The sequence below is a fragment of the Ursus maritimus genome, unplaced genomic scaffold, assembly GCF_017311325.1.
Source record: "Ursus maritimus isolate PB19 unplaced genomic scaffold, ASM1731132v1 scaffold_12, whole genome shotgun sequence".
In the NCBI taxonomy this organism is placed as follows: domain Eukaryota; kingdom Metazoa; phylum Chordata; class Mammalia; order Carnivora; family Ursidae; genus Ursus; species Ursus maritimus.
This window is the reverse complement of record NW_024423564.1, coordinates 14,659,418-14,676,641: the sequence shown is the minus strand read 5'-3', so window position 1 is coordinate 14,676,641 and position 17,224 is coordinate 14,659,418. Positions and strand designations below refer to the sequence as shown.

The following is a 17,224-nucleotide window of genomic DNA, read 5'->3' as shown; positions in this document are numbered from 1 at the left end:
AGGGAATTGAAGGAGGCCATGAAAATGAGCAGGTCTTTGATAAGCAGAGGTGGGATGTTCCATGTAGGGCAGGGGCTCCAAGGGTGGGGGGCCAGAGAGCTTGGGGACCAGCCAGTTCATTGAGGATGATGTGTGGAGGATGAGAGCTAATTTATAAGGGTAGAATGGAGCCCCCCCAAAATGGGGAAACTCAAATTCCAGGCCAGAGAATTTGGAGTTTAGTCTATGATGTGTTGTTTGTCCAGCCCCTGATTCTTCTCAGGAAGACACCCACCGATCACTCCTCGCTCTTTTGGCTAAGATTAAGTGTAGGAAGACACCCACTGAGCTTCTGAGAGGTCAAAGACTAGAAGTCTTTGACCCACACTGATACGAATGGGCAGTGGCCCCGGTTATGCATTTCCTGGAGACTACTTTCACTTACCTCCGGCTGTTGTGAAGGGTCAGCGGTTTTCCTTTTCTGCCCTTGTCTTTCAATACAGTTTGACCTAGAAATGCTTTCTAGAATGTCTTGCACAATAGCTGACTTCTCTCTCAATTTAGGAGAGAAGTTGACTTGTTTATCTATTGTAAGTGGTTTGTTAATTGTTTTATTTTTAGGGATTTTCCCTTTGGGAGCAACCTTAGGGAAATCAGGTAACTGGTAATGAACCAGACCATGGCCATGTTTGAACCCATTGCCTGAAACTGCTTTTTCAGTCTGCAGTTTCTGGGGTGGCTGCCCTTGGCAACTTTTTGGTTTATCATGTAGACTCTTGATTTCAGTTAGAAAACTTGAAGTTTCTTGATGGCTGCTCTCTCCAGTAACCTCTAAATCAAAGGCGTTCTCTTCTGTCACAGTTAGAGAGCAACAGGGCATATTGCTGTTTTCACCCCTTTGGGGGCTCAGTTGGTCTGTAAGTTCTGGGGTTTGTTCTTGTAGCCAAGAATTCTTAACATGGCGCAAAATAATATTTTTAATAATAGCGTCATCAGAACTGTCAGCATTAGAAATCTCTGGGAGAGTTTCACAATTAATGCCTTGACCTTTTAAGAATTCCTCATTGGAAAGATGATGGAGTAAAACATCAGAAATGTTTGACTCTGAAGGGTCTCTTTCATTAGCCGGAATATCAAGATTTGTGGTGGATTGTTTCTCTTTATCATAGTTTTTGTTGATAATAGTTTTAGCCATTTTACCCAGAGTCGTGGCCATGTCTACATTTCTGGAAGTCTCTTGATAGGTAGCCTTTTCTTGAGGGTCATCTACTGTTAAAGGAATTTGATTTGAGATATCAAGAATGTCATTTTTTGAGGTAAAATTGTAATCATTGTATAACTTAATTTGGGAGAAAGCCCCATCATAAGGCAAATCTTCCTGTTGCTTAGAAGTTGTATCTTCTGAGAAATCGACTTTGTCCATGTATGTGCCGCCTGGCCTCCTGTGTCCCTTGCTGCCTGTTCTTGATGTTCTTAATTATAACAGTAGATCTTCTGGTTTTCATTGATTGGCTTCATTGTGTGTCCTATTCTGTGCAAAATGAGAAGAATCTCATTGTTAAATATATTGGACTCGTGTGTGAAACGGATGCTTCTCATTTAGGGAAATTCAGTTACAAACAGGAAGGCAGAACACTCAGCCAAGTGGTATATAAGCAAGGAATAAAGAAAAAAAAAAGTTTGAAGGCAGTTTTACATATTTTGTTCGTTAAATTTTGAGGGAGAATCTGGTCTCTAGTTAATGATCAAATACTTATCATCCTCTCCTTGAAAAATGCTATTTGGAATGTATTCTCCCCAAATAGGAGCTTAGGATGCAAGTGAAGGATTGCTATGTTAAAGTGCCAGGGCTGGGGTGCCTGGGTGGCACAGCGGTTAAGCGCCTGCCTTCGGCTCAGGGCGTGATCCCGGCGTTATGGGATCGAGCCCCACATCAGGCTCCTCTGCTATGAGCCTGCTTCTTCCTCTCCCACTCCCCCTGCTTGTGTTCCCTCTCTCGCTGGCTGTCTCTATCTCTGTCAAATAAATAAATAAAATCTTTAAAAAAAAAAAAGTGCCAGGGCTGTCACTTGTCCACACATCACTGACAGGCCTCCACACTGTGTGGTACTGAAAGCTGGCTCAGCTCAAACATAACCACCAGCCTTCTCTATTCTGGGGTGTTTTCGTCTGTCCTTCCAGACATTTTGATCCCCTTCTCCTGATTTTCTCTTGTATGTTAAAGAAAGGCAGAGAAGGACTAATAGAAATATGACCAAGGAACAAAAAGTCCTTTTGAACAACGAGAGGCCAGTCTGCCGCCAAGCATCCCTCTTCTGTCTCAAACCCGGGCAGAAGCCAGTCAAAGAGGCTACCTTGTTCTGAGCAGTCCTGACTGGTTGCCCCAGCTTGGGGGTAGCAGTGTATCTTAGGGTCACTCCTGAAAGTGGTAAGAGCAAAACCATCTACCATTTGGTATCAGCCTGTCCTTGTTTTAAACCAAATTGAAAACATCCATTTAGATATCTCCTCTTGATTTGCGAACCTTTGGAACAACTCCTTGGAAGCCATAAGATTTCCTCTAGCTTTAGGTGGAGTAACTGAGGCTCTGACTCACCCAAGGGGCCTGCGGCCACCAGCTGCCTCCCTTGCCCATATAATGACAGGGTTGGATGAGCGGATCTCTGAAGCTGTCTCCTCCTCTAAATTTTTATGAGTCTGTGAACTTGTGGTTTATTAGATAACCTGAAAATCTAAAATAATATGTTTGACCAAAAAAATGAGCTAAGAAAAAGGAGTACAAACTGAATGTGGTAAAGACATCTACAGAAAGTTGTTCAAAAATCTTAATTTATAGATATGTGCCAATGTTAGAGAACTCAAATCAAAAAGATATTTTGTTTAAAGTGGGGGGGAGGGGGAACGGAGGGAGGGAGAAGAAGGGAAGAAGGGGAAGAGGAAGAAGAAGAGGGGAAGGAAGGAATAGGGAGAGTAGGAGGATGGGAGAAGTAGAAGACGAAACACTGCAGGATTACTTTAAATTATTTAGGTCCTAATATTCACTGTAAAGTGAGGTATATCTTCATGAACAGAATTATAGGTTACTCCAACCCAAATTAAAGAACATGGGAAAATGCTTCCCAGGAAAGTCAAAAGCACAGTGGGAGCACTAGAGTTGAAAGACATAGATGTGAATTCCAGCTTCTCTCCTCATTAACTATATGGCATCGGCAAGTTACTTAATTTTTCTGAGCCTTAATTTCCTCTTCTGAAAAATCAGAATAATACCTAGTTTGCGGGATTGCTAGAAGAACATGAGCTAATGCGTGTAAAGCTCTTGGCACAGTGTTTGGCAGAGTGAGCATTCAATAAATGGTAGTTTAAAAATGAAAAACAAAAACAACGTCAGTGTGGGAATACTGAAGAATGCCCAGATATGGAAGGCTAGGTACTCTACTTGTGGGGATATTTAAAGGTCAAAGGAAGAAGTAACATATCTGAGACATGATCTCTGTAAGAGTTTTAAACTATTTTAAAAATCTACCTGTAAATGAATGTGTTGTTTTAATGGTGAAAACTACCACTAAATAAATTTAAATAGAATGTGTCTAAGACATCCAAATGGCCAACAGGTACATGAAAAGATACTCAACATCGCTCATCATCAGGGAAATGCAAATAAAAATCACAATTAGATAGCTATCCAACACCTGTTCGAATGGCTATCTTCAAGAAGACAACAACAAATGGTGGCAAGGATGTGGAGAAAAGAGAACCCTTGTAACACTGTTGGTGGGAATGTAAATTGGTTCAGCCACTATGGAACAATATGGAGATTCTTCAAAAAAATTAAAAACAGATCTATATGATCCAGCAATTCTACTTCTGGGTATATATGTAACGAAAATGAAAATAGGATGCCGAAGAGATATATGCACTTCCCTGTTTATTGCAGCATTATTCACTACAGCCAAGACATGAAAACAACCTGAGTGCCCATCAATGAATGAGTGGATAAAGAAAATGAGGAAGAAGGACATCCTTCCGTTACAACAACATGAGTGGACCTTGAGCACATTACACTAAGTGAAATTAAGTCAATCAGAGAGACGAGTACTGCATAATATCACTTAGAGGTAGAATCTTAAAGAGCCAGACTCCCAAGTACAGAGAGTCAAATGCTGGTTACTAGGGGATGGGGGGTAAAGGGATAGGACAGATGCTGTTTAAGGTATAAATTTTCAGTGAACAGTAAATAAGCGCCTGGGCTCTAAGGCACAGCATGGTGAATATAGACAACAGCGTTGTATCATAACCACAAACCTTGCTAAGAGACTAGAACTTAATTATTCCAACCACTAGACAGAAATAATGATTAGATAATATGATAGAGGTCCTAATTACCACTGCAATGGCCGTCGTATTACAATATATAAATGTATCAAATGAACATGGGGACCCTTTAAGATTACACGATACTATGTGTCAATATATTCAATAAAAGCATCTGATTTCTAAGGGAAAAAAGAGTATCTTTAAGTGCCTACAGAGAAAAGAGAAAGGAAAGAGGAATTCTAGTTTTGCAGGACTTTTAAGGACCCAAGCTGCAGCCCCAAACTCATGCTCATGCTTTCTTTGTATCTTGAGATGCTCCTGGCCGACCTCTAAGCCCTTCTTGCTAAGGAAGAAGAGACGCTTTGTTAGCCGGATCCTAGTTTCTCAAATGTCATCCCACCGAAACTGATAAAATTAAATTTTTGCTAAGAAAAAGAAAAAGAGAGAGACTGCCAATAGGGCCTCTTACAGGTGGCTGGAAGGAACTGAAACATCTTCTCATGTAAAAACCCAGCTCAATCTCAGAATCCAATGGCGAATCCAAAGAGATTCTGGTCAGAACCCAACAGAACCTTTCTGTAGACCCAGTCTGATTTAGTGAGTTCAGTGAACACATTTAGGGCCATGACTGCTTATGTAGCTATACTGACCATTATGTGCTCAGCAATAACTCACAAATCACCCTGAGCACTGAGCAAATGAGGCGGGCACATCCCCGTGACCCAGCCCTGTGAAAGCACGTCAGTCTGGGCCCTGAGCAACAAGTGCTCACCATGCTGACATCTATTTCCTGTGTGGTTTACTTCTTTTTATAAAGTCTGAAGTTGGCGTTGAAGTGCTGACATGCTAAGTTGCCCAGTTTAAGAGACGGTAACCATGGCTGGGATGACTGGGGTCTGATGGAATCAGTTAAGAATGTCTACAGAAGGGAAAACCAAAACTCCTTAGTGGTTAGAGGTCCAAAAGGGTCAGCAAATCATTGTTTCTGGGTAGTAGGTGATGTTTGTTCTATTTACTAAGCCCATTTAGTGGTGATATATCATGTATCATGTTCTGTATTGGAGGATTCTTTCCATCTTCAAAGGAAAACTGTGGAACCATGTGCCTGTGACAGTCACTTAACCTCATCCCTAATACCCTCCATTCTGTGTTGAGACCTTTGCTAGCCTCCAGACAGGCGATGACCCAGAGGCAGAGGAGAAAGCAGACTTTGTTTCTACCCACCCTTGCAAGACTCCCTCCACTGAAATATGAACCACTCAACACTTAGGTCTTGAACCCCACTCTTCTATGATCAATCCTATGAAGTGTAATAAAAATAGTTGACTGGTGGATGCAAATTCTTCTTCCTCCTTTATATGTGTGTCAGGAAGAATGTGAATAGATGACAGTTAGGAGCTTTAAGTTCATGATCCAATGATTTTCTTTCCTTAAGATTTTTTTTTTTATTGGAGTGCCAGAGTGGCTCAGCCAGTTAAGCATCTGCCTTAGGCTCAGGTCATGATACCAGGGTACTGGGATGGAGTCCCAAGTCAGGCTCCCTGCTCAGGGGGAAGTCTGCTTCTCCCTCTCCCTCTTCCCCTCCCCCGCCACTCGTGCTCTCTCTCTAACAAAATCTTTTTTTTAAAATATTTTTTTTAATTTTTGGGGTGCCTGGGTGGCTCGGTTAAGCATCCAACTCTTGGTTTTGGCTCAGGTCATGATCTCAGGGTTGTGAGATTGAGCCCCACATTGGGCTCAGTTTGGAGTCTGCTTGGGATTCTCTCTCTCCCTCCCCCTCTGGCCCTCCCCCTGCTCTCTCGCTCTCTCTCTCAAATAAAGAAATAAAATCTTTAAAAAACATTTTTTTAAAATTTTTAAGTTATCTCTACACCCAACGTGGGGCTCGAACTCACAACGCTGAGATCAAGAGTCGCATGCTCTACTGACTGAGCCGGCCAGGCACCCCTGCAACAGTATATTGTACCGCCTAGAGCGATATGCTGCTCTAAGTCTTCGACCAACACATGCCACAGTCAGCACAAAGAGGAAAAACAATAGTGGTAGCAATTGAAACTCACCTCCATCTTGGGGGTCTCTGGACATCATGGAGTGAACCCGTGAACCTTTCAATACAGATGAGCCATTCTTTAATGCTAAATCATCTTTCTTTTTTTCAATAGTAGGAAGTTGGCTACAATTAAATAATAGAACAAAAACTAAGCATCCAAATCATGGTGTGCCTGCCTCTTCCATGTTCCCTCAATTGCAAGAAATTAACTTTGAAGACTACCTAAGGAACTTCCGATGTGATCTAAACTTGCCTCTGTGTGTGTATGTGTGGTCTTTTAAGAGCATTCAAAAATACTTAATTTGACCCTTTTAATTTTCAAATTCTCTCCCTCTATTTCTAGTTCAAGATGTCTATTTACTCACAAAGACAAACAGGAGATGGCTCAGAATAATAGTCCTAGGCCACACCTGGAGGCCAGTTTTTCATGGATTTTGTATCCCGTATATGGTGTTTCTAGATTCAAGTATTTTCAAAGGTAATGTGATACAGGCTCCCTCTGCAATGACTGCATTTGATCACGTGCTGGTAATGTTATCAGCTAACTTTATCTCAGAAACGTGGGTGCCCACAAAAGCAGTGTCTATAGCTGTAACCATACACCTTTCCGCGTGGCCGTCTGGTTTCCTCCTGTCATTGAGTGGCAGAAGGGAGACACTGTGTTGGAGCAAGAAATCAACCCAGTGCTCCCTCGAGACCCATATAGGCGTATTATTTACAGCCCGTCTTGGAGATGTAGGCCTTCGGTAAGTGGCCATGAAACTGATGACCCCCTGTTACCAATTATTTATCCTGAAACTATTTGAAAAATCTAAGCAAAAAGCTTTTGAAACTGTGAGTGAACTAGTATTTGGAGAAGCTTGCTGCCCGTGTTTTACTAGCAGCCTTTTCTTGCTGTTCTTGCCCCTTTGAGGGTCAGTGTTGTCTCTTTATCCAATTTTCCTGTCGACATAACCATGCCTTCATCTTGGATTTTCTAATTGATGCTGTAAACCACAGACCTTTGCTGCACTTTGGAAACAGAAAACTCCTGCCAATTGATTTTCTAAAAATAATTCTAATCACAAACTTTAAAGAACATTGATTTAAAGAACTATAATTTAAAAAACAAAAAAACAAGAAAACTTGTCCTTTCCCTGAACTTTCTTGCTTAAGTTTGGCCACCCTAGAGATAAGAGGGGCAAGAATATAAATTACGTCCTTGTAGAAAAATAATAGTGCTACTTCCTTAACCCCTTTCTTACAAAAAGCCCAGAGACTCCCCCCAACATGACTATGAAGTAAATATTACCTAATCCAATGCTGAAATGCCAATTTTTATTGGACAGTTTTTCTTGCTATATTAAGATCCTAGAAGTGACAGCCATATGAACGGAAAATAATGCTCAGTATTGAGCCTATTATGATTGGCCTGGGTAGGCTTCATAAACATGAATTAAGGTACACGATACCCAGATGAGGTATTTCTTCACCACTCTAGCAATATCATCATCTCAGAAATGGAAACTCAGGACAGTGCTAACCAATTTAGGCCAGGAAATAATTACCTGCTTAAAAGATAACAGTGCTTTGCATCGAAATAACACATTTCAACCAAGAGTATCCAGCCACATTACAAACTCTAAACACTCTCGGAGACTTAATAAGGATTTCCTTTTAACCTCAACAGATTGAAAGAGAGAAAGCAATTTAGCCAAAATTACACAGATGGGTCACTAGCAGCGAGGACTCCGTCCCTTGGATTCCAGTATCAGAAAGCAAAGGTTTATGGAGGGGGCACTATGTCCTGGGCCCTTTGTGAATTTCATCTCCTCAATCCTCTCCATGGCCCCCGAGATAAATACTCTATCATCCCTGCTCTAGGCTAAGGAAATGAGCTCAGAGGAGCAGCTAGGACAGCTCAGTCTGATTCCAAAGCCGATTTGCTTCTGCTCTATTAGACCACGTGTCACAAAGTGGAAGAAGAAATAGAGGTGGTGAAACTCACCAGAGCTTTTTTTTTTTTTTAAACAGGATTGGTAATTAATTTTCTTTTTTTTTTTTTTTTTTTTTTTTTTTTTTTTTAAAGATTTTATTTATTTATTCGACAGAGACAGAGACAGCCAGCGAGAGAGGGAACACAAGCAGGGGGAGTGGGAGAGGAAGAAGCAGGCTCATAGCGGAGGAGCCTGATGTGGGGCTCGATCCCAGAAAGATGGGATCACGCCCTGAGCCGAAGGCAGACGCTTAACCGCTGTGCCACCCAGGCGCCCCGGTAATTAATTTTCTATTCCTGCTGTAGCCAATTATCCCAAACGTAGTGGCTTAAAACAACACAAATTTATGATCTTTCAGTTCTGGAGGTCAGAAGTCCAACACTGGGTCTCAGTGGGCTGAAATCAAGGTGTCAGTAGACTGCATCCCTTCTGGAGGTTCTAGGGGAGAATCCATTCCCTTGCTTTTTCCAGTTTCTAAAGGTGATTTGCATTCTTTGGGCGGTGGCCCTTCCTCCATCTTCAAAGACAACATCATCACGTCTTCAAATCTTTTTTCTTTTTTAAGATTATATTTATTTATCAGAGAGAGAGAGTGCGAGCAAGCACACAAGCAGGGGGAACGGCAGGCAGAGGGAGAAGCAGGCTCCCCGCTGAGCAAGGAGTCGGGTGCGGGACTTGAACCCAGGACCCTGGGATCATGACCTGAGCCGATGGCAGATGCTTCACTGACTGAGCCACGTAGGCGTCCCCACAGAACTCTATTTAATATTTTGGAGAATTCTTAGAAAACCAGGACCTATGCCTCGTCATTTCTTCCCCAGCTAGTATCTCTTGTACCAGTGTCCCCCAAAGCCCCTCGTAAAAAGGAGCTTTGTCATCTCATGGAGCAAACTTGTTAATATACTGTAGGAGGACATACCTCAAAAGTGGAAGATTTAATAAAACAGTAAATGACTGGGACACCTGGGTGGCTCAGTCGGTTAGGCGACCGACTCTTGGTTTCAAAGTCCTGGTCTCAAGGTTGTGAGATGGAGCCCTGTGTAGGGCTCATGGTCAGTGCAGAGTCTGCTTGTCCTTCTCCCTCCCCGTCTGTTTTTCCCCCTGCCCACTCGCTCATGAGTGCTCTCTCTCTCTCTCTCCCAGATAAGTAAATAAATAAAATACATTAAAAAATAAAAAATAAAAAAAACATAAATGAGAGCTATTTATGCATGCAACCACCTGGATGCATCTCAAAATAGTTACGCCATTTGAAATAAGCCAAAAAAAAAAAGTACACGTCTATATAAAATTCTACAAAATGCAAAGTAATATATAGTGACAGAAAGCAAATCACCGGTTGCCCAAGGTTGGGGTGCAGGTCGGGGAAAGGATTACCAAGAGGCATAAGAACATTTTTAGTATTAATGGATATATTTTTTTTTCAATTTTCTTTAAATTATAGTTAGTTAACACACGGTGCAATATTGGTTTCAAGAGAAGTCAGTTCATTCACCACCTACATGTAACACCCAGTGCTCATCACAAGTGCCCTCATCACCCATCTAGCCCATCCCCCACCCACCTCCCTTGGATTGATGGATATACTGATTGCGGTGCTCGTTTCACAGATGAATAAATAGTCATATAAATGTCAAACTTGACAAATTATGTACTTTATGTGCTATTTATTAGGTGTCAGTCGCAGCTCAATAAAGCTGTTAAAAAACATACACGAAAAGAAGTTTCAAAATCCTCCAAGGCACACAAGAACTTCATAATTGAGGTTCAAGAGCCAGAGAGAAACTGAGGTCCCGCTGCAATAACCTGATCGATACAGCTCTTCAGAAAACTCTTACACACCTCACCCAGGTGTTGTCATTTCAGGATGATTGAAGATTTGCAAGTATAACACATTCAGGAGCTTATTTTGCATATTATCTAAGCTCCTTAGCTTGGTACACGGGGCCCTTTATGAACTGTGTGGGCCGCCTTCCTCTCCAACCTGTCTTCCTACCACACCTGGACTTGAAATTCGTGCTTCAACCATGCCAGGCTATTTATAGCTGCCCAAGCTCACCTGTGTTTTCTGTCTCCATAAAATGCACTGCTGTCCTCTCTGCCTCCTGGGCCAGGAGCGGCCCTCCCCTCCTCCTCCGCCACCTCCCGTTCTGGGACAAGCATCCTCGGCTGCACTTTCCCCACCATATCTCTCCACCATAACTCATCATTTCACTTCTGTCTCTGTCACTAGCCGATCTGTACTCCCAACCTTGGCATATAGCAGAGACGCGACAGTTACTTCGTGGAATTAGAAACGCTCCCAGAATGTCATAGACACAAACCTCAGCCATTGAGGTACCTGTAGGGAAGGACTTCCACCAAAAAAGGATTTGGGCTATTGTTAGGCGAAAGGCTGAAGCATGGTCGTGAAGTTGGTGGCAGGGACACCACTGCAGTCCCGACAAGGGCAATGGTTCTCAGGAGGAGGCAGGGCCACTGCAGAGGGTTTCAGAAACTGTGGGCGCATTCTTGGTCATCACCCTGCTGCCTGATGCGGAGGTGATCCTGGCTTTCAGCACCTGGAGACCAGGGTGGGAGTCGGTACAGAACAGCCCTGTAAAGAGCATCACCTCCGAAGTGGTGATCTAAAGATAAAAAGTGTTTTCTCTGTAAAGACTGAAAATACTCCTCTTCCTCAGTGCTTCAGGTGAGGGGAGGTGCATTCAGGGAAGGGCCAGAATCCTCTCCCCCAGCGGCAAACACTCGCTCTCCTTGTCCCTGTCTCCCTCACCAGCCAAGTTTCACTCTTCCCTCTGAACGTCTGCCCTTCATCTCTTCTGTTCCTCAGACACCCGGTCTCCTTCCCGCCTTGGGGCCTTCACTTCATGCTGTTTACTCTACCCAAAGTGGCCACTCCATCTTCCTCCCTCTACCTGGTCATCTCTTACTCATCCCTTAGCATGTCATTTCCTCTAGAACCTTCCGTCATCTTCTACACGAGCCCTGCTTCCCCTGATAGAAACTTTCGGAGCATTCTGTGTATCTCTTGATAGCCTTTTATTACAATTCTAAAATATTGGCGGAAGGAAGAAGGAGAGAGAGGGAGGAGGGAAGGGGGAGGAAGGAGGAAGGCAAGCAGAGAGAAAGACCCATTTGGCTGTTTGAGGAGGCTGGAAAGAGCACACATTTTTATAAACCAGACTCTTAGCTCTGCTTCTTATTTTTTTTTTTTTTAAAGATTTTATTTATTTATTCGACAGAGATAGAGACAGCCAGCGAGAGAGGGAACACAAGCAGGAGGAGTGGGAGAGGAAGAAGCAGGCTCATAGCAGAGGAGCCTGATGTGGGGCTCGATCCCATAACGCCAGGATCACGCCCTGAGCCAAAGGCAGACGCTTAACCGCTGTGCCACCCAGGCGCCCCAGCTCTGCTTCTTATTAATTGAGAAACTTGAATTAGTTACCTGAGTGATTTGCACCTCGGTTTCCTCATCCACAAAATGGGAATAAAGGGTATTTGTGGGAATTAAGTGAGAAATATATAGAGCATCTTGCTCAGTGTGTGACACACGGAGGGTGTTCAATAAATGCCAGATCTTTCCCTCTCCCTCCTCTTCCCCCAAGGGAAGGGCTGGTAAAAGTGGACATTTAATTGAGGAAGCTGGACTAAAAAAACCTTTATGCTTAGCTTGATGGAGAGAACTTCTGTAAGCCTTCTAAATGGGTTTAAGGGACTCACAAATGTTTTTTTTTTTTACGATTTTATTTATTTGTCAGAGAGAGAGAGCACAGGCAGGGGGAGTGGAAGGGAGAGAGAGAAGCAGGCTCCCCACTGAGCAGGGAGCCCGATTCGAGACTTGATCCTAGGACCATGGGATCACGACCTGAGTCAAAGGCAGACACTTAACCCACCACGCAGTCGTCCCAGGACTCACAAAAGTCTTAAAGAAAGCCTGTGGTCGGGGGGTGGGCAGTTGTAATGGGTGGTGAGTAGAAGCAATGAGGCGAATTCATAGACACTGATATGGAGTGTTGCTCAATATTCTTGAAAGACCTACTCTTCATAATCCTTCCAGCATGTTAGCAAGCATATGTAGGATGACTGTACGTGATTTCTTGGAAGGAATGTGAGCTAACCGGGAAGTGAGGCACCTCTAAAAAGTTACTTAGTCCTTTATGTCTCTGAGATCACGGTCTCACTGAAGTCCAACTGATGCAAAAAAAAAAAAAAAAAAAAAAGCTGGGGGAGGGTCAGTGACACCTATCTGAGGTGGAGTCTAGCCACTAAAGTAGAAAGAGTTCTAAATGACCACAACTTAGATTTGTATGATTCGCCGTCAAGGGAACCTCTGGGCACATCCGCAATCCCATAATTAAGACTGATAATAGCGTCATAAAATAATGGTTATAATCTTCAGAGGAGAACGTTTGAGTATGCATATTACCCCAAAGGCAAACAGACTCTTAGAAGTTCAACACACAGGAGATTGCCAGGGTAGTCATGGGAGTCCCGCCTCCTTTCTGAGTAATGCACCCTGCTGAGTGATATTGGGAATAACAGGGTAGTAAGTAAGTTTCATTGTGCAACTTCTTTTGTACGTGACACCAGGTGAATTAAAAGCACTTGATTGCCTTGCTAACAGGCAGCCTCCAGACCTACTGTTAAGCAATGATATTGACCACTTCAACTCTAGAGGACCCCAAAAGTTAACCCTGTAAAGGAACACAGGGCTGTTTCCTGGGTAAAGTCCTGAACTAGTTACTTACTTTTCTTTCTCAGGCTCCTTAAGCCTACCTTCTTCATTCCACAAGTCCTAACATGGTGCCTGGTTCACCTGCCTTTACCAATTCCTGTCCTGGATTTCAGGTAGAAAGTTCTACATCCTGGGATGCCCTCAGTCCAAGAATGATAAGTTACCCTAGTGTAGGGCAGATTCCCTCACCCCTGCCAAACTCCTAAACTGTTATCTCCTCACCCCTAAGTATTTACCCCTGTTTCATATCTATGGATTTTTAAATTTACATTTATTTATTTATTTATTTATTTATCTATCTATCTATTTATTTATTTTTAATAGAAAGTCACCAGAAGGAAATAACAGAGAGCTCATTCATGGTGGAATATTCAGATCCATAGTATTTTTTCTTAGTTTTAACCTTTTTTATTGCTTTATGCTTTTAGTTTATTGTATAAAATGGGAAAAGTACAGAAACGTCCAGACTCAGATAGCTTCAGCATAATTCTTTCTACTGTCTATTAAACATGTTTTCCATAGTTGGGATCATAATAAATAAGCAATTCTGCAACATGCATTTTTTTACTGAACATAAAGAACATTTCCTCATGTTCTTATACTTTTAAATAATTGTCTATTTTTAATAGTTCTATCCAGTGCATGGCTACACTGCAATCAATCCTTTTCCTAACAACAGACATTTAGATTGTATCCCATTTTCAGTATTTTTATTTTATTTTTTTTTTAAAGATTTTATTTATTTATTCGACAGAGAGAGAGACAGCCAGCAAGAGAGGGAACACAAGCAGGGGGAGTGGGAGAGGAAGAAGCAGGCTCATAGCAGAAGAGCCTGACGTGGGGCTCGATCCCAGAACCCTGGGATCACGCCCTGAGCCAAAGGCAGACGCTTAACCGCTGTGCCACCCAGGCGCCCCCATTTTCAGTATTTTTAAATGACATAACAGTAGACATCCTTACCTACATTTTAAATCATTTCCTTGGGATAAATTATTAGGTGGGAAAGTATAAGAATTTTATAAGTATAAGAATTTTAACTTTCCTAATATTGATTTCAAAAAGTCTGTACAAGCATATTTTCTCACCAGCTATATGGCAATGATAGTTTGACGTGCTCTGTAACACTGAACAGTAACATTAAAAAAAAAATCTTTGTAGATTAAAAAAAGGTATTTCAATGTTGTTTTAATTTGCAGCACTTGATGACTGGTAAGGTTGGACATTTTTCATATATTTATTGGTCTCTTTTATTTTTTTCATTTATGAATTATCTCAGTCCTTTGCTCATTTATCTATTACCACAATATGACTAGTTTTTTCTTATTACAAAAAGTGATACATGTTCATTGTGAAATGTGTTAGAAAATGTTAATATTTATAGTGCTTTATAAAGGGCTCCTTATAGAACTCAATCCAATATATTGTATCTATGTCAACCGGTATACATCTAAGCCATCCTTTTTTTTGTTAAGTATAGTTGACACACAATATTACATTTTCAAGTGTACAACATAGTGATTCCAACAACTCTCTATATTCTGGTATTCTCCCTGCAAGTATAACTACCAAATGTTACAATACAACCGTATAATAATACCTTAACTATATTCCCAATGCTGTACCTTTCATCCCTTATTCATTCCATAAAAGGAAGCCTGTACCTCCCACTCAGTTTAACCCTTTTTGCTCAATAACCCCTCTTCCCTCCGGCAACCACCGGTTTGTTTTCTGAATTCATGGGTCTATTTCTGCTTTGTTTGTTTGTTTATTCATTTGTTTTTTGTATTTTTTTTAGATTCCACATATAAGTGAAATCATATGGTATTTTTCTTTCTCTTTCTGACTTCTTTCACTTAGCACAATACTCTCTAGATCTATCCATGTTGTTGCAAATGGCAAGATCTAATTTTTATTTATTTATTTATTTATTTGAGAGCGAGAGAGTGGGGGAGGGGCAGAGGAGAGGGAGAGAATCTCAAGCAGACTCCACACTGAGCATGGAGCCTGATACAGGGTGAGGTAATATCTCATGTGGTTTTGATTTGCAGTTCCCTGAGGATTAGTGATGTTGAGCATTTTTTCATGTGTCTGTTGGCCATCTGTATGTCTTCCCTGGAAAAAAATGTCTATTCAGTTCCTCTGCTCATTTTTAATTAGATTATTTGGTTTTTTGATAACGAGTTGTATAAGTTCTTTGTATATTTTGGATAGTAATCTCTTGTTGGATATATCATTTGCAAATATCTTCTCCCATTTGGTCAGTTGCCTTTTTGTTTTATTGATGGTTTCCTTCTCTGTGCAAAAAGCTTTTCATTTTGGTGTAGTCCCAATAGCTTAGTTTTGCTTTTGTTTCCCTTGTCTAAAGTGACATATCTAGAAAAATGTTGCTAAGATTGACATCAAAGAGATTACTGCCTATATTTTCTTTTGGGAGTTTTATTGTTTGGGGTCTCACATTTAGGTCTTTAATCCATTTTTAGTTTGTTTTTATGTATGGTCTATGAAAGTGATACAATTTTTTTCTTTTACATGTAGCTGCTCAGTTTTCCCAGCACCATTTATTGAATAGACTGTCTTTTCCCTATTGTACATTCTTGCCTCCTTCATTGCAGATTAATTTGCCATATATAAGCATAGGTTTATTTCTGGGCTCTCTATTCTGTATCATTGATCTATTTATCTATTTTTGTGCTAGTACCATACTGTTTGGATTATTACAGCTTTGTAGTATATCTTGAAATCTGGGATTGTGATACCTCCAGCTTTATTCTTCTTTCTCAGTATTGCTTTGGCTATTCAGGGTCTTTTGAGGTTCCATACACATTTTAGGATTGTTTATTCTAGTTCTGTGAAAAATGCTATTGGTATTTTGATGGGGATTGCATTGAATCTGTAGGTTGCTGTGGGTAATATGGACATTTTAACAATATTAACTCTTCTAATCCATGAGTGTAGAATGTCTTTTGTTTGTGGGGAGTTTTTTGATTACCAATTCAATTTCATTACTAGTAATCAGTCTATTCAAATTTTCTACATCTTCCTCATTCACTTTTAGAAGGTTATATGCCTCTAGGAATCTATACATTTCTTCTAGGTTGCCCAGTTTGTTGGCATATAATTTTTCATTATAGTCTCTTATAATCTTTTGTACTTCTGTTGTATTGCTTGTTATGTCTCCTTTTTCATTTCTGATTTTATTTATTCAAGTCGTCTCTTCTTTTCTTGATGAATCTTGCTAAATGTTTATCAATTTCGTTTCTTTTCAAAGAGCTAGATCATGATTTCATTGATCTTGTCTTTGTGTGTGTGTGTGTGTGTGTGTTTCATTTAATTCTGCCCTGATCTTTTTTTTTTTAAGGATTTATTTTTATTTATTTGAGGGGGGAGGGGCAGAGGGAGAGATTCTCAAGCAGACTCCCCGTTGAGTGCAAAGCCCAATACAGGGCTCCATCTCACAACCCTGAGATCATGACCTGAGTCAAAATCAAGAGTCAGATGCCTAACCAACTGAGCCAACTGGCAGCCCCTAATTCTGCTCTGATCTTTATCATTTCCTTCCTTTTAGTAACTTTGGGGTTTGGTCTTCTTTTTCTAGTTCCTCTATGTGTAAGGTTAGATTGTTTAAGATCTTGTTTCTTGATGGAGGCTTGTATCACTATAAATTTCATTCTTAGATCTGCTTTTGCTGCATCCCAAAGATTTTGGACTGTTGTGTTTTCATTTTCATTTGTCTCCTTGTATTTTTTAATTTCCTTTGATTTCTTCATTGACTCATTGTTTGTTTAGTAGCATGCTGTTTAGTCTTCATGTGTTTTGTGTTGTGTGTGTTTCCAGTTTTTTTCTTGTGATTGTAGTTTCATACCATTGTGGTGAGAAGAGTCTTGATATGATTTAAAGCTCCTTAAATTTATTGAGACTTGTTTTGTCACCTAATATGATCTATCCTGGAGAGTCTTCCATGTGCACTTGAAAAGAATGTGTATTCTGGTTTTGTTTTTTGTTTTTTGGGGGAGTTTTTTTTGAGGCAGTGTTCTGTGTATATTTATTAAGTCCATCTGATCTATTATGTCATTCAAAGACATAGTTTTCTTATTGATTTTTCTGCCTGAAATATCTATTCATTGATGTAAGTGTGGTGTTAAAGTCCCCTACTATTATTGTATGACTGTC

At 40.9% G+C, this 17,224-nt stretch overlaps 2 protein-coding genes across 5 annotated transcripts in view; one reads left to right on the top strand and one right to left on the bottom strand.

Annotated features, from left to right (window-relative positions):
• The window catches only part of AKNAD1 (AKNA domain containing 1), a 34,889-nt gene extending 32,990 nt beyond the window's left edge, over positions 1-1,899 (bottom strand). Inside the window, exon 1 of the mRNA XM_040626726.1 lies at positions 425-1,899. Within this exon, the coding sequence (XP_040482660.1) occupies positions 425-1,402 (978 nt within the window). The 5' untranslated portion in view covers positions 1,403-1,899. The remainder of the gene's footprint in view (positions 1-424) is intronic.
• GPSM2 (G protein signaling modulator 2) overlaps positions 1-17,224 on the top strand; it is a 102,126-nt gene that overhangs the window by 19,633 nt on the left and 65,269 nt on the right. The gene's annotated exons all lie outside the window — the stretch shown is intronic.